We start from the raw sequence: 22,498 nt of genomic DNA on the forward strand, positions 1-22,498 counted from the left end.
AATTCACAATTCAACTAAAAGCCTGATTGAACAGGCTTTTAGGCTCTTCTGAACCTGAAGGCATCAGAGATGGTGCAGCTCTAACTTGGACAGGGAGTGCATTCCACATTCCTTGGGGCAACTACAGAAAAGCCTCACTGCTGAGTCACCACCAGATGAGCCAGTGACAACCACAGACAAAGCCTTCCAACGATGGTGGGGTTCATGACAAAGGCGGTGTTCTCTTAAATATCCTGGGCCGAAACCATTAAGGGCTTTATAGGTAGTAACAAGCACTTTGTATTTTGTCCAGAAACCTATTGGCAGTCAGTGTGGTTCTTTAAAAACAGGAGTAATGCCGTCTCTTCTGGATACATCGGAGATCAACCTGGCTGCTGCATTTTGCATCAACTGTAGTTTCCGGACTATGTACAAAGGCAACCCAACATACAGCACACCGCAACAGTCAAGCCTGGAGGTCACCAGCATGTACACCACTGTTATAAGGTCACTTTCTTCCAGAAAAGGATGCAGTTGGAGTATTATCCAAAGCTGATAAAAAGTACTGCTGGCCACTGCCTCAACCTGCAGTATCAGAGAGAGGTTTGGATCCAGGAGAACGCCGAAACAGCACACTTGCTCTTTCCCAGTGAGTGTAACCATGTCCAGAACAGACAAATCTATTCCAACTTCTGGGTTACAGCTTCCTACAATGAGCACCTCCACCTTATTTGGATGCTGCCGACGATAGGCCCACTTTGGTCTCCCTATCAGAGAAGAAAAGCAGACAAGAAGTTCTTGCTGTTGCTGTTAGAGTGGCTGGTTCCAATTGAACAGGGCTGCACAACTCCAGCCCTCCCAGAGATGTTAGACTCCCATCATCCCCAGCTAGTCATGTGCACGGACCGGTTCGGAGACCATTCTAAAGGCCTCCAGACTGGTCCGGGCACGGGGTGGTTTTGGTTCGGGTGGGGGGTTCCACACAAAACAGGGGGGGCTTTACTCACCCCTTCCATTAAACTGCCGTATTTTTTCTAGTAATCCGGCGGCAGGGTGCCGCCCGCTTCAATCTCCTCTCGGTGGTCCTCTTATCCATAATCGGGGCGGCAGGATCGCTCCCAGTCCCTGCCGCCCCTTCAAGCTGCCCCCTCGGCTGGCGGCCGCCCCCTGAAGCTTCCCAGAGGTCCCCCGCCGCCCCCTTCTTTCGCAATCTGCCCCCATTATAAAGAGGACGGCAGGAGAACTCCCTGCCGTCCTCTTCCCCCTTGCCGGCTAGGCTGCAAATGGCTTCTAGGAAGCCTAGGAAGGCAGGGGCCGTCATCTTAAACTCAGAGTCCTCTTCTTTTTGGGTGAATACAGTATATTTATATTTATTTGATCTGATTGATTTGATTTCTCTACCGCCCTTCAAAAAGTGGCTCAGGGCAGTTTACATTAAAATAAAAACTAAAATCAATTAACAGTTAATATTGGAAACTGTAAAAACAACATAAAACCATTAACAATTAAAACATTTTAAACAGTTTTTAAAAACCCTGGAAGGCCAGGCCAAACAGATAGGTTTCAAGGGCTCTCCTGAAGGCCAGTAATGAGCTCAGATTACGGATTTCTGCTGGGAGTGTATTCCACAGTCCAGGAACAGCTACAGAGAAGGCTCGCCTCTGAGTTGCCACCAGACATGCCGGTGGTAACTGAAGACAGACTTCCTCAGATGAGCTTAACTTGCAGTGGGGATCGTGCTGAAGGCAGCACTCTCTAAGGTAACCTGGACCTAAGCTGTTTAGGGCTTCAAAGGTAATAACCAGCACTTTGTATTTTGCCCAGAAACATATCGGCAGCCAGTGCAACTGTTTCAATATGGTCTTTCCGGGTTGCCCCAGAGACCAATCTGGCTGCCGTATTTAGTTCATACATTAACTGTGTATAGCCTGTGTTTAACCTCTATTTTTCAAGAGGATCATCTTAAATTCAGAATTTTCTTTTATTTGGGTAAATACAGGTATTTGATCCCATTTGAAACTCTTCTGGGTATAGTTTGCCAACGGCCAGCTTCTCCATGAGCTCTGCAGGACCCTGTCTCCCAGGATACCCCGAAAAGAGCAGCAAGTCGTGAATCATGCCTATAGGATTTTTATTTTTCCATGCTTGGGGTGGAGTGTGGGGAGAAGACCATTTTCACTAAATGCAAATACTAAAGTCAAGACGACAGCTGCATTTTCATAGGCAGGGACATGTCCAATTTCCACATCAAGTAAATCTTTCCATTTCTGAGTCAGTAAGATGCAGGACAGCTGCCCAGCTAACCAGAACTTTGATTCCAAATGAGAGCAGAGTGGAGACCAGAGTCCACAACTTAAATAAAGTTTTATGTATCTTAGAATCTTGCTAAAAATAGCTTTCTTTAGAAAGTTGAAAAACTATCACACTTCTGACTTCTTCAGTGAAGATGGTGTTTTTATTCCTAAGCCATTGCTCTTATTACACCAGCTAAAGAATAGCCTACATTTCCTGTACTCTTAACTGTCCATAGGGGAATGTATGTGAGTATGAATCATTCCCTTCATTCAATTCCCTTGAAATAGAGGCAACCCTTGCAGCAAGCCTGTTGTACCCTATAAAGAAGCAAAGGTTAGGGTGAGGGGTGGACTATCATTAGCTCACCCAGTTAAAGCATTCCTTGTTCATGACTTGTCAGCCTTTCGTATTCTCCAAGGGTGCTAGTAATGGTTCAACGAGCATAGCAGAAAAAATGGTCTTATCTGGAGAAAAGTCTCTTCCAATAAGAATACCAAACAGCAAAAATAAAAACCACCATATGTTTATTTCTATTCAAAGGATGATCAATGGCTTCAATAGCCAGAGTGGTGTAGTGGTTAGAGTGCTGGACTAGGACCAGGGAGACGCGAGTTCAAATCCCCATTCAGCCATGATGCTAGCTGGGTGACTCTGGGCCAGTCACTTCTCTCTCAGCCTAACCTTCTTCCTTTGAGGAAGAGCGGGATATAGATAGATAGATAGATAGATTGATTAAATAAATAAATTAATTAAATAAAGGGAGCCAATAATATTCATCCCAATGCTATCTTTGTGATGAGAACTTTTAAGTTCAGAAGTTCACAATAAAGTCTAGTTCCTAGCCAGCAATAGTTTAGAAAAACAGTTACAAGTTAGAAACGATCAGCATATAGATAAAAATAACCATGTACACTGCTCTGAGCTCCTTGGAGGAAGAAGTGTAAATACTACTACTACTAATAATAATACAGTTGCAGATCACTAGTAACCCCAAGGCATCTGGACCGTGGACCCAGTGTGGTGATGGGCTGATAATATGGTATTTAGGGCTGTGTTTTAAAGGTATTTTGGTAGTGCTCTATTCATCTTTGTCAAGCAGTAGATTGCTCCCCAACCTAGAAGGGTCCCTCAACCTAGCAGGGTCCTCATTTCCCATGAAATAAATGATAACTGGACATACGAACAAGCATGAGAAGCTGCTTGTCAGACACTTGGTCTGTATATGTCAGCACTGTCTACACTCACTGGCAACAACTTTCCAGGATTTCAAACAGGAATCTTTTCCAGCACTACCATTTTTCCATTACACTGCCATTGAGCAACAACCCCATCCATAGTCTTGCTAAGAGAAACACTGGTGGAGATCCCTTAACGTGTTCCAACTGAGTTGGCCAAGTAACCTTACTTCTTGCCTGTCTTCCCAACTTAGCCATTCTGCTGGGAGGCATAAAAACATAAGAACAGCCAAGGCCAATCTAGTCCAGCATCCTGTTTCACACAGTGGCCCTCCAGATGCCCCTGGAAGCCTACAGGCAGGAGTTGAGGGCATGCCCAGGGACAGTAACCATACTAGTTAGCACTGTAGGTCATTCAAAAATGCATCACATACATTCTCTTTGAAATCCTTAGAACAGCCCAGTAAGGTAGACCTGTATTATCATCACCATACTGCACACATGGTGGGCAAACACAATGGGGTTTTCCTGAGGTCGTCTAGTGAGTTCATGGCAGAGGCAAGAACAGAACCAAGGACTTCTTGTTTGGTCACTTAGTCTTTCATCCATAATGCTATACCAGTTTTATGTGGAGGGGAAAACCTTTCCTTCCTGGAATCTGAGTAAGGATATTTGCACTCTGATTAGCACAAGCTGCATATCCGTCTGAAGAAGAGTTAACCACATCAATAAAAGTGTCACCAGCACAGTTAACTCCTTTTACCTGATCAATATTGGTAACAAGCTACAGTGATGCTCATTTATTTGTTCTTAGAATTACTGGACCACTTTCCCTATAAATAGGCACCCAAAGCACTATAGGAACATAGGAAGCTGCCATATTCCGAGTCAGACCTTTGGTTTATCTAGCTCAGTATTGTCTTCACAGATTGGCAGCAGCTTCTCCAAGGTTGCAGGCAGAAATCTCTCTCAGCCCTATCTTGGAGGTGCCAGGGAAGGAACTTAGAACCTTCTGCTCTTCCCAGAGCAGCTCCATCATCTGAGGGGAATATCTGACAGTGCCCACACATGTAGTCTCCCATTCAAATGCAACCAGGGTGGATCCTGCTTAGCTAAGGGGACAAGTCATGCTTGCTACCACAAGACCAGCTCTACTCTCATGAAACATACAGATTATCTGAACCGATCAAGCACATCAGACAATCAGTGGTATTGCTGATCACATGTAGGGAGTGCCAGAAAAACAGTATCAACAGTAGAAAAAGTAGAAACTATCAAAACTGGGGAACTAGTCAGTTTGATCTGTTCCCAGCATAAAGAAAACACGGATTAGAAAAAGATTACAAACATCAGAGCACATTGATCCAAGTATGCCATGCCTCGCGAAAACAACGTTACAGAAAATAAAGTATCTTAAGCTCAACGGAACCACCTTAAGCGGAGCAGCGGGCAAATGGCTTGACTACCAAGCCAGAGGTTGCCGGTTCAAATCCCCGCTGGTACAATATCGGGAAGCAGCGATATAGGAAGATGCTGAAACACATCATCTCATACTGAGCGGGAGGAGGCAATGGTAACCCCCTCCTGTATTCTAACAAAGAAAACCAGAAGGCTCTGTGGGCACCAGGAGTCGAAATCGACTTGATGGCACACTTTACTCTTAAGCTCAACAGAAACATCCTCAGATATTTGGAAGTATGGGGAGAAAAGGAGCAAACATGCAAGGGACAGGATTTGGGCATGTCCCTTTCCTATCCTTGCTCTAGAGCAGGCTGCACAACTTCAGCCCTTCTGCTGTTGTCGGACTACAACTCCCATCAACCCTGATTACTGGCCACTGTGGCTGGAGACAAAGGGAGTTGTAGTCCAGCAGCAACTGGGGGGCTACAGTTGTGCAGCCCTACTCTAGATGCTGCGTGACACATCATCTCCACAATCTTACATCTAACTATTGTGACAAGGTATCACAACATGCTGCAAAATGCAATTGTACACAGACTTTGGTAAGGACACTGAGCACAGCTACTGGACCATTGCCTATTACAGCAGTTTTAGTGGGGGAGAAGAAAGAATAGCATGCTAGGGATGTGCTCAAAACATGAATCAGTGTCCGAATCATGGGCACATCCCTTTAAAAACGAGGACTTACACAGCCCTTTTAAAGTGGAGGAGAGCAGGTCCATACTTGTTCCTCCTCCAATCACTGCTATTGATGTAATCCTGGCGCTCCCCCCAGCTATGCCCGTGCACCAATGGGGCATCTCCCAGCTGCCCCTGCACAATGCTGGCACGAACATGGCCTCCATGCATGTGCAGCCAGCGTCACACGGGGCAGCTGGGAGATGCCTCGCCAGTGCACAGACACAGCTGTGGGGAGCGCCGGGATTAGAGCAATCAGGAGGAGGAGGAGGTACAGACCTGCTCTCCACTTTAAAGGGGCTCTGTAAGCCCCATTTTAAAAAGAGATGTGCCCATGATTCGGATGCCGAATCGCATTTCGGCACATCCATATAGCAAGCATTTGCCATGGAAATTAACACAGTGACACAGGCAGCAGCTATTACAATGCTGAGTTTGTGGTTCAGAAACTTGCTTTAAGCAACTGACAAACTGTGGGATCTGCCCACAGGCCAGAGCAAACACTCTCCCCGAGACAAGCTGCACCTTCTCACAATCTGGAGGAAGTTAAAGGGGGTAGTTTGAAGTGAACGTTGATATGGAATGAGGAGAGATGGGGGCTCTGTTGGTTTCTCCAGTCCTGCAGAGGTATAATCTAGTTGTCAGTGTGGCCGGTTTCATTACCATATCCTTTTGGGTTGGTTTCATGAGTGTGCGTGCGTGCACACACACACAGTCTGTCACAGTACCATAGATCAGTTTCCTCCAGCCCTCAAGAGGCTGAAGTTTCAAGCATCTGGTTATGATTAGCACAGGCTATGTGAGTAATGCCACATGTTAGGAACTGGAGAGTCACGAGCAGCACAGAAGTGCAGCTGGCTTCAAGCGTGCAAACAGCAAGGCAAAGCCGGTCGGAAAGTACATTTGAAACAGGTTATCTGATGCATCAGGCTTGATGCAGGGCCAAGGCCAGAATACTGTGCTGCCACGTGGGAAAGTCAGGAGCCATGAAATGTCTACACAAAGAAAGAGACAGAGGCAACCACATCTGCGTCTTGCAAGAGCGAGCTGCTGTAATTGCTCTAGGGCAGAACCAGCCCTCAGGTAAGCCCTTCCTTATCACACAACACAGAGCCACAACCTCATTAAAGATCAATCGTGTTCCGACACAAGACACATTCTGTGGAATTCTCATGGCTCTTTCTAGCTCAGCCCAGCCAACAATGAGAAAGAAACTGCATAAAGTTCAACATGTTTACTAGGCCATCACTTGAACAAGTTATCAAAGGTCATATCTGATGGTAAACAAAACATTTGCATAAGTACATGAAACACAGGCAAGGAGTGCAGCTAGTTAGTGGTCCTGCTGCACCGATGGCAGCATGGACAGTAGGTTGAGTTTTTTATAACCAGTACAAGAATTAGCCATGCAACTTGTCTCAGCTCATTTCATTTAATGTTTATATTTTCGTACTGCCCCCTTTTCCAAGACATCATGCTGTTTTAGAATCCGAAGAAAAATGGCCTCTGGCCATTCTGGTGGGAGCTGTAGTCTAACAACATTGGGGGATGCACATTTGGGAACTCCCACATTAAGGAATTCTCTCATGCTACACACTGCAAAGGCAGCAACTTTGATCCATACAATTTTAATGATTGATTGTTAAATTTATATACGTGGTGTAGTGGTTAGAGTGCTGGACTAGGACCGGGGAGACCCGAGTTCAAATCCCCATTCAGCCATGAAACTAGCTGGGTGACTCTGGGCCAGTCACTTCTCTCTCAGCCTAACCTACTTCATAGTGTTGTTGTGAAAGGGAAACTCAAGTATGTAGTATACCGCTCTGGGCTCCTTGGAGGAAGAGCGGGACAGAAATGTAAAAATAATAATTAATAATAATAGTAAAACATTCCCAAGGCAATTCACACAGAAAAATTAAGACTATAAAAATACACAGTTAAAATATTAAGCTAAAATATAAAAACAGAAATATGACTAAAACGATTTAAAATACAAGCATAAAATAATCCATACAAAATACAAAGAAGCAGCAGTAGAGACAATCATATAAAAGCCTGGGTAAAAAGCCAACATTTTACACGCTTTCTAAGAACTGTGATGGAGACTGACAATTCATGTGCTCCAAGAACAAAATCAAACCCAAGAGGTCTACCTTCAGGAACAGACAGTGCTTAGGAAGGTTCCCAACACAACACAATTTTATTGTGTCCCTACAGGCCACAAGACCCGACATTATGCTAGGAGTCTTAAAGTTATCAGAGGTCAAAGAACAAATCCTGCTCATGGAGATGATGGCTTGAAAAGTGGGCACAAGTATTCTTAAAACATACTCCCCCATGACAGGCAAAAAGCATTTGTAAGCAAAATGAAAACACTATTTTTAAAAGGAGTCCAAGCTTTTCAAAATATAATAAATCTACAGGTTGTCCACAAAAATGTGTTGGGAATCATTTATAAATTCCATTCCTACATGCCTCACTGAAATGCTGCAGGCCTTGTGGTGTTGTTATTTGCATATTTAAGCAGACATGAAGCTGAAGTCTCCATTTTGAATCGATTGTCCAATCTGCTTTGGAAGTTGTTTCTTCTCTCTTGGCCAAGAGAGATGAAGAACAAATAGCTAGAATGTACTTTGTCAACACAGAGTGACAATGATAGACTGCTATTTATGTTTCTGAAGCCTGTTAATACTTGTTGGACGTATCCTCTCCCCTTTAGTCAAGGAAGGTTGTGTTGCCTCTTCCACCAGCTCACAACACACCACACATGCTTAGTTTGGTGGAAATATCCATACTCGCCAGGCTAAGTATAAAGTTGAGGGATAAGGCCCAAGTGGCTCAGTAGGGCATGAAGAGATGCCATTCTGTCCTCACTCAAAAGAAAGATGCCCAACTCACTCACACATCCTACAGCACCCAGGCATCCTACCGCTCCTCACAAACTAAGAGGGTTGCTAAAGGTAAAGAGAGAGAGAGAGACCCTCTTTCCCCCAGCAGATGAGCCCAACCACACTGTCTCTACATCCACGCCACCTACCTAGCATCGCTGTGGCAATGGCTGCATTCTAAGAGCAGTCTCTTCCCGGGATTGGCCCAGTCATCCTGGCAGAGAACACTGTTGCCCAGTGGGGGCATAATTCAACGAGTCCCTTCCATACCAGGAGCTGGAAGTTCAGGCTCTTATGTCTCTACTGGCATGGCCAACTACTCACTTTATTGGGGTGCACCCCAGGATGGCCAGCAATGTCACAGGCGGAGGCACCCTCTGCTCAAATAGAAGCTCTTATACAGAGAAGCAATAAAATAAATTTTAAAAAAAATCCTTGGAGTTGGCATTAACACTTTCACAGAGATTCACTCTGAAAAATCTACACATTTTAAGTAGTAGAACAAGCCATCAATTTCACTCTCATATGTGACTTAAGACGACAGCCTCTATAACCTTGACTAATAGGTAATGGTTGCCTCCTTAGAGGAAAAACATACTTGTTCCAGTTGCTCCTTAAAAGCCTGTTTTCCAGACATCTAGTTGTTGGGCTTGAGATAAAGAACCCAAGCACAGCCAAAGTTCAAGCTAACCAACATTTCTCCTTCTGCATCTTGACCACACGTTGTCTTGACCTACTCACTCCCTGCTAGCAAGCACACCTAATGCATAATGGCCTAACCTTCCATTCTTCAAGCAAATTATCTCAAAGCAACACCCACCTCCCGCCAATTTCTTCATGTAATATTTTCCTTGCATAAACAGCCCAAAGGAAATGCTGAAGCTGCAAATATTTTAGCTTAATATGCAACAGACTTTTTAAAAACAGTATAATCAGCTGCAAAAGAATATACTTACTGCAAGGAACAGCATGCAATACATGGAGAAAGAAGAATGTCCGGAGTAAAATGAAAGTCTGAAAGACAAGAACATGGGCACATATTTATTATCTTTTCCTTTCACAAAGAGTCATTATGCATCTGACAGAATCTACAACTTTGCATCATAGGACAGATAACACAAAAATCTTAGACTTGGAGTTGAAGCTGAAGCTGCTCAAAGCAATATATACCTCACAGCTCCAAAGATGAAGTGTCAGCCATGAAATGTGAATATTGGCTACAACTACTAAAAAACAGCAACAACCAGTGTTCCCTGTAACAGGGAATCCCAGATGTTGTTGACTTCAACTCCCAGAATCCCCAGCCAAAGGCCATTGCAACAACATCTGGGAACCCCCGTTACAAGCAGAGGTGTAGTAAGCCTGCTGGGAAGGAGAGGGGTGCACCTTGCACTCCCAGCCGGCGAGCGATTCATTCGGCAGCTGGGTGCGGGAGAAATACCCTGGGGGAGGAGGAGCTTTGGCGGCCCCACCCCGGCAGCCCATGGAACTCATCTCCCCTTGCCCCACTGCAGGGGCGTAACTACTATTAGGCAAGGGGAGGCGGCTGCCTGGGGCCCCCCACGCTTCAAGGGGCCCCCCAGAGGCAAGTCACATGACTATATATTGTGAAGTGTGTGTGTGTTTGTGTGTGTGTGTGTATCAGCGAGGGGTCCATTTTAAAATTTTGTCTCTGGGCACACTCTAGCCTTGTTATGCCCCTGCCCCATTGCCCCCATTACAGGAAACACTGTTTAAGAGCAGTACTTAGCCAGCATATCTCTGGAAGGAATAATCTGGATTTATCGTTTTCAAACTTTCCTCCCTTAGGCAACTATTCTCCATGTCAGTTTATCAGCTGAGAAGTCTTTCTATATTAAGATAAATAAGGACATCTTTATAGAACCACCAGCAGAAAGAAGTCCAGCATCTGGTTTCCCATTGTGGGAAATGCCTCTGCAACATCTTCAAGCAGGGCATGAAGGCAACTCCAGGGAGTCCCTATATGGTGCAAGCAATCCTGGTCTGCATTCTAGGCTCTGAGTACTTATTGGACACCAGCCTGGCCTTCCAGTCTTTCCAGAGACAGCTTTTGACTATTCTATTTAGTAAACAGAATGCTGATGTGTTGCATTCTGAGTTGAATGGCAACCCGCTCCCCTGCCCGCCCCGCTGTAGGTCTCACCTCCAAGTGGGAGCCAGCTCTGACACTGGCTTACCTCCCTCTCCTCCCACCCACCCCCGCCCCTGCACCTGCTGTGCTGTTGGACAGGTTTGGTGATGGAGCGAAGAGACAGCAAGATACAGAGAAAGCTGGCATTGTTGCAGCAGCACAGAGGAGAGGCCAGCCAGCAGTGCTTCCCCTAAGGCAGGCGCATATGCACGCATATGCATTCTGAGGTGCTCAGAATGTGCTCGCGCATTCACAAGGTTGTTTTTTAAAATGTCCGCCCAATTAATTGTAGATCTCGCTCAGGTTAAATCAGGATGGCCCCGCTCTGATCGCAGATGCATGCACACTGCTCTGATACTGCCACCCAGAACAAAACTCATTCTGCACAGAGATGAAAGAACTCGGGAGGGAACACTGCCAGCCAGTGCTGCTGGGAGGTATATTGCACAGTTCCAAGTGCCATGAAAGCAACCAGTAGCAACAGCACCTGGGGGCAGTGAGTGAGGGGGAAGGCGGCTGGGTGGTGCCTGGGCTGGCAAAGGGAGAGGGGTGAGGGGACATCTGCACCAGCTCCTGCCTGGGTGCAAAGCCAGCAAGTGGGGCAGTGCAGTTCACTGCCCTTCACCTCAAGTGGCAAATGACAACAAGGCACTTCAGGTGTCAGAGAATATGCCCAACATTCCTGTTTTTTGCTGCATATTGTAGGGCAAGATTCGTGATGGTGAAACAAACTCTCCTTGTTCACAATTAAATAATGATCTCATAGAGGAAGCCCTGATCCATGCTAGAGGAGCACCGGGATTCCTTGGAACACAATCTGAAAACTACTATAGGAAAATCTACATTAAGACCATCACCACCACTGAGTGAAAGGATTTTTAAAAATGGCTGCCTCCTGAAAGGAAAAGAAGTTCTGTCATCAACAACTACCTGGATGGCAACAACTACAACAACAATTTGGATGGCTTTAAGAAGGGTTTGGATAACTTCATGGAGGAGAGGTCTATCAATGGCTACTAGTTGGAGGGCTACAGACCACCTCCAGCCTCAAAGGCAGGATGCCTCTGAGTACCAGTTGCAGGGGAGTAACAGCAGGAGGGAGGGCATGCCCTCAACTCCTGCCTGTGGCTTCCAGTGGCATCTGGTGGGCCACTGTGTGAAACAGGATGCTGGACTAGATGGGCCTTGGGCCTGATCCAGTAGGGCTGTTCTTATGTTCATCTTCTTGCAGATGTATACTTATCGGCCAAGCTGAAAGTGCCATAATCCAGCTAAGGACTGTCCAAGTGGAAAAGCACTGAGAGCACAAGGTGGCACACAGTACGTGGTGGGTCAGGGTCTGCCTTATGATGAAGACAACTGAAAAATTTCCATTACATCATTCTGGTATTTTGTGTTTCTAGCTGAAGTACATTTTCAAAAGTTACATTTCCCACAGAATAATATTTGTAGTTTGCTAGTGTTTTTATTTAAGTGGGAATAAGACACAAAATTGGAGGTTTTAGTAAGAAGCACAGCCATAATGCAAGCGACCAGTAATCCATCTTGCTCAGTAGACCGTCTCAGACAGATCTAGACTTATTTAGGAAGACTTAACAAGAGAAAGAAGCAAAAGTAACACAGATTCAAGACATTCTCTTACACCTAAAGTGCTGCCATATGCAGAATCGGACTCTGTGCTAGACAGATCCGTTTTTCCATTATTCCAAAGCTTATTTGGATGCAACAATATGTAGACTTCAGCTCTTTATTTCAGGTTGTTTGTGTCAAATCAGTAACAAGGAACTGGGAACCAGCTTCAAATTCATGCTAACACAGCTGCTCAATAGATGTAGAGAAAAAATTCTCCAAAGTGGAAATTGTCTCTGTATTTCAGTATTATCCGGGTTCCTTTCAAGGAGGAACTGAAACACCCTCTACATTTCAGGGTTCCTTTCAAGGAGACATCTCAGAGAATCCTCTCAGATAATTCTGTCACATCCTAGGAGATCAATGCTGTTTTCAACTTTCCACCACTGTTTTATATTTGCACAGCTTGTTCAATTTATTTTGCATTAGCTGAGCCTGTCACAGCCGATAATCAGCATGGGTAGCAAATGTGCATGTTGGGGTTAGATGAGGAGGGGAAACCCAAATTTGAAAAAAACTCACTGGGTAGCCTTGGGCAATTATTCTCTCCTTCTCAACCTAACAGAAGTTTACCAAACACTTTTTGTTATGATAAATTTGAGAATAGTAGCAGCAAGTATGGAGCCACAAGAAAATGTTGCAGTATATCCCTTGTGTGCAGGTGTTACCCAAGCATGTTGAAAATTTTAGGCACCTCAGTAAAAGGGGTTGTGACCATCAAGCTGGGAAATTTCCTGTTCTGTTTGTTCAGGCCCTCCTTCCCCCTCTCCTTGCCACGGAGTTCCACTAGCTCCACCCACAGTTGTCTGTTAAGTGCTCCCTGAGTCCACAAACATTCTGTTCCACTGAGTTACACACGGGTAATCTGGGTGGTTTTTTGGCCCCCTTAGTTCCCCCCCCCCTTCAGATTTTGTATGACACCAACATATCTGTGGGTTACCTAGAGTCTGCCAGTACCGTACTTTCCTCCCACCCACAGGTGTTCTGGCTATATATTCATAAGAACCATAACATTTCAGCTCTTTTGGATATCGATAGTAGATCTGTTGTGTTTTAACGGTGCTTTATGGCAAATCACATGCATTATCTTGTTATAATCCTTACAACCATCCTATAAGGTCAGCATCATACCCATGCCGCAGATGGAGAGCTGTAGCTGAAAAGCTTAATTTCTAAGGCCTCCTAACAAGCCCAAAGCATCAAACTAGGGGCTTAAAACCATCATTATTAGTGGACAGGCACACAGGCTGACCTTTGCCTCGGAGAAAAACCTCGTGCATTGGAATACAGTGCATGGCTTACATTTTCATGCTTTAATGGGTGTCCTCTACATTTTCATGCTTTAATGTATAGTTCTGGCTCACAGACCAAGGCCAAAATTAAATCCTCCACACAGTGCAACTTCAGCAGAATCAGTGAGAGTGCCCAAGTTCCAGCTGCAAATATTATCTGTCCCTTATTGACCTGTCAGCCACACACATTTGTTTTCCTTCTCCTCCCCACCCCCTCTCCAGTTTTAATATTTTAAACAGACACAGAACGAGAGACAGACAGACAATAGAAGGGCCTGCTGAACATTCCTCCCCAGGCAGCCCCTTCTTCCAAAAGCAGCTCCCGGAACATTCCGTCTCCCCTGCCAGCCACGGGCTTGTATGTTCCAGACTCCACTGCAGCATTAGCAAGCGTAAACTCCCTCGCTCTTTGCGCAGCCACCTTTCCTCCCCTACAACCCCGTCGCTGGATAAATAAGCATTTGAACTAAAATGCTACAAGTGCAAGTGAAACTACCCCATAGATGGAAACATCAAGCCCTAATTTTGTTGTATTCCTCCCTCTTCACATTTCTGGAAAGATTTTAATCATTGCAGTAGCAGTTCATACATCAGACCCCAAGAGCTGTCGGGGTGTATATTATTGTTTCATGACAACTGGCTTCACATATTTTTCGCTCTTGGAAGGGTTTATTTCAACAAGTCAGAATACAAACCCAAAGCACATATTTAATTCTGACTTCTCGCTCCAGTCATTAAGTCTAATGTTGACACTTCTTTTTAGAATAAACTATTTAAAATTGGGAAGGAGCCTCTCACAAAAAGGATAACTTGTACCAAAGCCTATTGTGGGGGTTCACTTAGGAGGAAATATCCTAGCATAGTTTCTTTCCATGCATGCAAAGCACACATGCTGAAATACATCTAGTGGGATCCATCTGAAAAGCAATGTCCAGAGAAGACAGTTATTTTAATATTTTTGACACATTTAGCAAGCTCGTTTGCTCTCTCTCTCTCTCTCTCTCTCTCTCTCTCTCTCTCTATATATATATATATATATATTTGGAGAGAGACAGAGACAGACAGACATCATGAGAGTTTACACACAAAGAGGTCTGTACCTCAAAAGAAGTTCTTCAGTTTTCACGAAGCCTTCATCATCACAATGGTGCAATAAAAATCCCACATATTTTTAATGTAAAAAGATTAAGTTAAGTGTATGATAACTTACATTCCCAGTAATAATGTGACTCAATTACATCAAGCGTTTCAGTCTGTTACTACAAACTCACATTTCATACAACTGGAAAAGGAATGGGGGTGGGGTTAACCATAGGGGAGAACCATGAGGGGTGGGATACGGGACAGGGCTTATGAGTGAACTGCCTAAAATATAACATTCAGTACCATTGTAGGTGGATCTTAAAACATATCTAGAATGCAACTGACTGTACAACCAACAGGACATAACTGAAAAGTACCACAGCCTAACACATACTGAATAGACCAGAAATAAATGTGTTCAGCAACATTAATTATGTTATGCTCTTAAGCCAAGCTTGAAAGATAAGGAGAACGCTATGTATTTATTATTTTTCACACCACCATTCAGCAGGCCTTAAGTTATGCATTCTATAAAAGAACAAAGTGCACAGGATATTCTCTTCTCTACCGTCATTAGCACAGACCATCTTATGCTCCAATACAAACACACTCACAAAACACATTCCCGAGAACCATTATAGCACCCATTCTCAATGGTCTGTGTATTTACTTCTGTACATTTCCAAACATTACAAGAAGTTCAAGGCTTTTAAAGGCCTCCTGTGTACAAATATGGAAGCATTTCTCTATAACTGTATATCAATATTCTGTGCTAAATGAAGAGCAACAAAACTAACACTCTGCAAACCCTTCATATAACATTTCTTAGACAACATGAGGCTCAGCGACAATATGAGGCTCAGCAAAAAATCCTCTGAAGTTTGAGAGAATGTGGGGAGGGGGTGAGAAGGGAATAGGACTCCCGCTCTCCATAGCTTAATTACAGTAAATTGAAATTGCAGAAGAAAATGGAGGGGGGGAGGGGAAGCTAATCACATTAGGTATTGATATCCAAGTATATGTCATTTCCCCCAACTCATCTTCCTCATGAGCCAGGAAGTTGAGGCATCTATGTGCAGGGACGACCCAAGTAAACTGAAGCTCCCAGTTTAATTTAATCACTTCCTCTTCATCTTGAGCGAGCAGACACTGAGAAATAAGCACCAGGATCCAAACCAATGAGTAGCTGCTCTGTTTGCACATAGAAACTATTAAGCATCCATCATCAAGTGGTAGCTCCCCAGAAGCAGCACCCAAGATCCAGGGGCCTCCAAAACATCACCCCTAGAGTATGAGGCCCATTTTTGCCCTTGCCCCAGTATGCTAAAAGGAAGCACTGGTGACCTTGGGCTAGTCACTCTCTGTCACCCTGTCTACTTGTCAGGACACATCCAAACTCCAGTCCAGAGGGGACCTCTAGGAAGAAGAAAAGGTTGAAAACATCCCAACCTAGACCCCCAGCCTCAACAGAAGCCCCCCTAGATCCATCCGAGCTTGCCATCTCTCCTCCAGATGGTCCCCTAGAGAAGCCCTCGAGATCCAGTGCCCTCCAGTGGTGCTTCTGTCCCTCCACTGCCCCCAGAACCCCAGAAGCAGAGGCAACACCATGCCAGGGTAGAACTCCAGCTCCAGAGGCATCCTTGGCTGCACAGGGTCTCCCTCCCAATGGGCCCAAAATCCATCTATGAAATCAATTTACACTACCTGAAGCTTCTTGGGGAAAAGATGAAATATAAATGTAATCAATCATGTTCCACTTATACAAGGAGTGGTTTGGACAACTGTTAAACGCAGATTTAAAAAGTCACTGTTAGGGGGGGTTTCCAGACCGAGGGCTTTCCCACATCTGCTTCTGTGACCCTGCACAATTAACTACACACAAAATCATTGCTAGACATCCACACCTAGAGGTTCTTGTGCTAGCTCATCCAACTATTTTGTATCTGCACCAGGGTCCACCCATTGGTGGTGGCAGTGGTAGTGGGGAGAATAAGAGATAGTGCACAAATATTGCTTATATTTGTTAAAATGTTTATGCTAATAGGGGGAGCCCTAAAGGGGATGAGGAGAAGGTGAATCATTAAGCACTGCAACCTGAGAAAGAGGGCACAAAGGCGGCTGCTACATTTGGCTAACCTTGTAGCTTCCCCCACACTTTTACCATAGACTGTAATGAGACACAACTAAAATGCTTATAACTGGTTTGTTTCTTGTCAGAATGTGATGAAATAATCTTACGAGTCTACCATGCATGGTAGACCCTCGTAAGACTATTGTACCCTCTGAATTGTAAACACATAGGTACAGGGTGTGTGTGTTGTGTTCTTCTTTCTAATGTAAAGGGGTAAGGTAAAGTGTGTCGTTGAGTTGGTGTCGACTCCTGGCAATCACAGAGCCCTGTGGTTGTCTTTGGTAGAATACAGGAGGGGTTTACCATTGCCATCTCCCGCGCAGTCTAAGATGATGCCTTTCAGCATCTTCCTATATTGCTGCTGCTCGATATAGGTGTTTCCCATAGTCTGGGAAACATACCAGCGGGGATGGTTTTGTTTCTAATGTGCACACCCTTTAAATCTGAAGCTTGACTTTCTGCCGTTTGAATCCCTGCAATCCAAACAATCAGATGGGAACAATGATTCTAATGTCCTTTCCATGAGATTGAGAGTAGCTCCTGTTTTTTTGGCAACACTGAATAAGGAGGGGCACACAGAAACACAGCAGGTTGAGAAAGGGGATGGTAAGAAAGCTTCTTTCTCTAAAGGGGGCTGAGACAGGGTAGTATTTCCTCCTGCCTGGTTTCTTCCTGTGTCCAATACTTCCCTTTTAATGGCTTGCCTACAATCCTATGAACACTTTCTTAGGAATAAGCCCCAGTGAACAGAGTGGGATTTAATTCCAAATAAATACATACAGATGATGCTGTTTAGAGCACATTTCCTCATTTTTAATATTTGTTTAATTTGAACTCTTCTGACATCAGTATTACTACTACTACTACTACTACTACTACTACTACTACAACATTTATATCCCGCTCTTCCTCCAAGGAGCCCAGAGCAGTTTACTACATACTTGAGTTTCTCTTTCACAATAACCCTGTGAAGTAGGTTAGGCTGAGAGAGAAGTGACTGGCCCAGAGTCACCCAGCTAGTTTCATGGCTGAATGGGGATTTGAACTTGGATCTCCCCAGTCCTAGTCCAGCACTCTAACCACTACACCACGTGCATATATCAGAGGAGAAGAGACTCCAAAAGCTATTGAATGAAGCCCACTGGTTCCTCTCAGTGTTGCATTCGCCTGTTCTGTGGAGAAGACGAGGAGGGTCCCCCTTGATGGAAGGATGGAGTGATAAGAGAGAGGGACGGAGCAGTGGATAAGAGATAGGATTTCCTCTTTTAAACACTTCATTGAAATTCTGCATAAAACCAACATAAAATAAGTTGTAACCAGAACTTAAAGGAGGTTATAATGCTATAACACACAATGGAAACTCCGCATTCCCCCCTCAGACACACACATTTCCTTCCCTCCCTACCATCCCTGCTGCTGATGGTAATGGAGCACTGCTTCTCCTCCACCAAGCCTTTGAGTATGGGGACAAGGGAGGGTGAGTCAGGGGCAATGATTTGTGAGGGGATGGCAGATGGAAGAGACCTTAAGCCTCCCCCACTCTCTGCACATCCCCCTACCACTGTGCTCTGGGCTGGCTATGGAAAACTGCCATCGGGATGTGGCTGCTGGAGCAACAAGAGGGGAAGAGGGGGATGGAAAATGGCAAAGCCAGCCAAAAATCCCCATCTGCAGTGCAAAGCCAGCACAGAGGAAGACGACGCAGAGAGTCCGAGGGAGTAGTGCCCCCAGAAGTCCTGCTTGTTCTCTCCCCTGCGCCAGGGGAACTAACCCCTTTTGTCCCCCAGCAAAACAGTTCCTCTCATTCACCCCAGATTCCACACACCCCACTGACTGGCTGTTCCTTGTTTCTCCTTCCCTGCACATCCCTAAAAATCTGACCAAATATTCCTGCTGAAATGTCACCAAATGGCAAGAGAAAACAAAGGAAGGGGTCAGTGTGTTCAGTTATGGAAGGGCATGGGTGTGTCCTTGGGAGCCAACCCTGTTCTGCTGTATAGGTAAGTGAATCCAGCATTGTAACTATAATAAAACTGCATAACTATAATAAAGTTATGTTAAACCAGACTATTTATACATAGCTTTACACGTAGTATTCGGCCACACCCTTTCAAAATGGTTTGTTTGAGAAATATGCCGTTAGCCCAGAGGATTTCCTATTCCTTCTCACTGGGAAGCAAGCACCTGCCGTTAAGAACATTTTTAGCAAATGTGAACACCGACTGCTCCCCTAGAGGTTCCTCCATTGACCACATCCAGAAGCCGTTTTCAGATGGTTGCCAGGGGTCTGCCGGATTGCAAAAGCTAATTTTCTCAATAATGTGCTAACCTGCTAAGCATAACATAAGGCTATTTTCACATTTTTTCCAGTAAAAGTAAGATTAGCTGGTATTTATAGGAACCCAAGGGGTTTATAATTCACATTTCAGTAGATCTGCCATTAGCAGCTACACTAAAATGGAAGAACTGTGGCTTATCAACAAGAGAACTACTAAATATAAGAAGTTTGTAATCTTTCCAGGGCTTAAATGAGCAACAATGGGGTGATTCAAGTTCCCATTGCTCCCTATGGGGGAGATTTGTGAAATTTTCATGAATTTCTTATTCGATTCATTCAACCAGCCAGCTGGTTCAACAAATAGATTCTGGTTTTTGCTATTTGATTAGCTAGTGAATTGAATTGCAAAAAATGATTTGTGCACACCCCCAAAAGCATTCTATAGTGCTTTTTAAAATATTCAGAACCCTTTATATGTATTATCCCGTTATCCTTACAATAACCATCCTGAGAGGTAAGTATTATCCCCATTTTGAAGCTGAGGCCAAGAGGAAGTGGCTTGCCTAAGGCTACTGAGCAGAAGCGAGATTCAAACCAGGGAAGTCCCAAGTCATAGCTTAGCAATCTCTTAGCCACTGCACAACACCAATGCTCACAACGTTTTGCAAAGTTTACATGTGGAACGTATTTTCAGAAATAAGGTTTAGCCCTGCAAAATGGGGCACCTCTGAGCACATGCATGGTAGATTAAAGAGCTTAGGCCCCTATGAAACATACTACATGAAGTTTAGCGCAGACCTGTGGATTCAGCCCTTGAACTGTAATTACAACCAAGAGAAGATGCAAGACTCAGAAATTAAAATGGCAAACAAACAAGTGGTCACTTGGCCAGCTTTCTGAGGTGGTGCTGTCTTGTTTAAAGCCCCAACGATATATGCTGAGATGAGGGGCAGAAATTTTTCCCCACTCTTAATTTTCCCATGGAAACTTTACCATTCCTAAAATGTCTACTTGAAAAACTTGAGATACAGTGAGGAAAAGTTAACATGGTGGAGGTGTTTTCTTCCAGCCCTCTTGGTCTTTTTTACTGTATAAATAGGTCAAACAGCATGCCAAATCAGATTACAATCTATTTAGTAGGGCTATGCACAGACTTTTAATCCATGCGTGGAAGCTACGTGAGTGGTGCCAGAGCCACACTGCCAGCGCACAGGCTGCTGGGGGTGCGTGCTGCTTCCAGTAAGCACCTTATCCTTTACTTCTACAGCTCTCTTACCACTGCCACACCCCGCTCCTGCTGGGCTTGTTAAGCCCTCTTTATAAAGGATTCCCCTATCCCCTTTACAAGCAAAGGGGAATCACCAGATTCCCCTTTCCATAGCAGCGCCAACCGTCAAACTGGTTTGAAGTGAACCAGGCTCAATTCGGTTTGATTGTGGACTGGGCTGTTTCCCTGAAGGTAGGTCTAGCTTGCGATCAAGCTGCTTGAACCTGTCCGGTTGGCATTCAGACCATTTGTGCACACCCCTACTATTTAGGGCAGGCGTCCCCAAACTGCGGCCCTCCAGATGTTGCTGAACTACAACCCCCAGCATACCCAGCCACAATAAATTGTGGCTCGGGATGCTGGGAGTTGTAGTTCAGCAACATCTGGAGGGCTGCAGTTTGGGGAAGCCTGATTTAGGGCATTAGCAAAATGTGTATAGGCGTGCGTTTGTGAAAAAAAATGCCAATTTTATGCAAATGAGGGTGGAAATTTGCATGGGATTTTTTTCTGGGGAAGGTTTCCAATTCAAAAATTTCCAGAAAACCCACTCTCTGGTTATACACCAATTCACTCCAAGTAACAGACATTACTGTGGCTGCTGGATCACACCACAGATTCAGCACTCGGTCTCCAGCAGACACAGGTAATTGTCTAGCAATCTAGGATACAGGCTATGACAACATTTTAAGGCATGCTAGTGACCATCTCAATGCCCCTTCATTTTAGAATGTGCAGTCCAGGAACTGGAGAGAAAAATATTTGCAACCGAGCAGGGAATTACTCATAGTGCCTTTCAAAGTACCCTCCTCCTCCTCAAGGGTAATACTACTGGGGACCATTCCAAATTCTTTACTCAGGCCTCAAGTCAACAGGTATAAAGTACTGGCTGCTCCTCCCTAACCAATGTTTTGAGCTTTCCTCTTCTAAAGCAGCAGTAGTTTTTTTTTTTTTTAAGCGTTCTATATCTGTCATTCCTGATTTCAAGAGGGCTGGAAGAAAACCACCGTATAGGCTCCTGAAGACACCATTCCCTATGCATGCACCAAGGCTTCTGAAGTTACAACAAATCCTTTATCGAGTTGAAATATTTGCAAAAAATGTTATGAGCTGCACACCAATTCATCCTCCCAGTCAAAATCAACACACACATCTGGTGAAACAACTCTGTAGAGCCATCTCTGGAGACTTTGACGCACGCTGCAATTAAGTGTCTGTCAGCCTGGATGAGTACCGTAAACTCTATTTTTATGCTCCATTGTCAAGTGCTGTTTCAAATGCACCAAGTGCATTAAAAAATCAAGCTGATTAATCAAGCCCACTTCTAAAATTATTCAGCTTTTGATCATATATCACTTGAAATCTGAAGTCCTGTTTTCTGTTCACCAACTTTAGAAGACAGCTAATTTGAAAACGTATGAAGATCTGATTTCAGAGTGCTGTAAGAAGCGAAACCCTATCCGACTCCTGGCTTGTGCCTGAAATAGTTTCCAAAACACAGAGAGATATTACCTCAGTAGTAAAGCCCTCGCATGGCTCATTTGATGAGAAAGACAGAGTTCCCTTCTATTGTATGCAGTGAAATTGTATCCTACATAAACCGTGCAGACTTCCATCCATGATATATGAATATGTATCTCTCACCTCAAAGACTCCAATGCACAAAATTCAACCATAAATCCTATCTCCTAGGTACCAGTGGAATTATTCCACAAGTTTAAATGGAACTTGTGTCTAAGTGAGTGAGCTTTCAGCCATTCCTGCAGCCAAGATTCATAAGGGCCAGGCATTTCCTTCATATTCTGCACTGACACATCCCATTCTTGATCAATGGTCAGCAAGGGGATATCATTCAAAAACACTACCTAATTCACTGACAATTTGCAGAGGGCGGCAGCTTTTTTTTTAGTGGCACACATGCACCTTAGAGACTCCTGTCTATCTTACATTCCTGCACGGTCAGTGCTGAACTCCCTCCTCAACTGCCACCACAGTAACCATCTTGCTTTGAAGGGAGGAAAGCAGGGGCAGAATAGGAAGCTGCCACCATCCAGCTCCCAGCTGAGGTGGCCCCTCCCGCAACACCTGCCACCACAGAGTTACCAAAGAACCAACCTGCTCTAAGGGGAGGAGAGGGAAAGAAATGAGCCTAAAAGAGTTCAGCACATAATGTTTTATACATGTTGCTTTATA

At 44.6% G+C, this 22,498-nt stretch overlaps 1 protein-coding gene across 2 annotated transcripts in view; it reads right to left on the minus strand.

Annotated features, from left to right (window-relative positions):
- The window catches only part of PLPP1 (phospholipid phosphatase 1), a 116,753-nt gene that overhangs the window by 19,028 nt on the left and 75,227 nt on the right, over positions 1–22,498 (minus strand). For both annotated transcript variants that reach the window (XM_053288230.1, XM_053288229.1), the window contains exon 4: positions 9,433–9,490. In XM_053288230.1, coding sequence (XP_053144205.1) covers positions 9,433–9,490 — 58 coding nt within the window. The remainder of the gene's footprint in view (positions 1–9,432; positions 9,491–22,498) is intronic.

This window comes from Hemicordylus capensis, chromosome 2 (genome assembly GCF_027244095.1).
Source record: "Hemicordylus capensis ecotype Gifberg chromosome 2, rHemCap1.1.pri, whole genome shotgun sequence".
NCBI classification, from domain to species: domain Eukaryota; kingdom Metazoa; phylum Chordata; class Lepidosauria; order Squamata; family Cordylidae; genus Hemicordylus; species Hemicordylus capensis.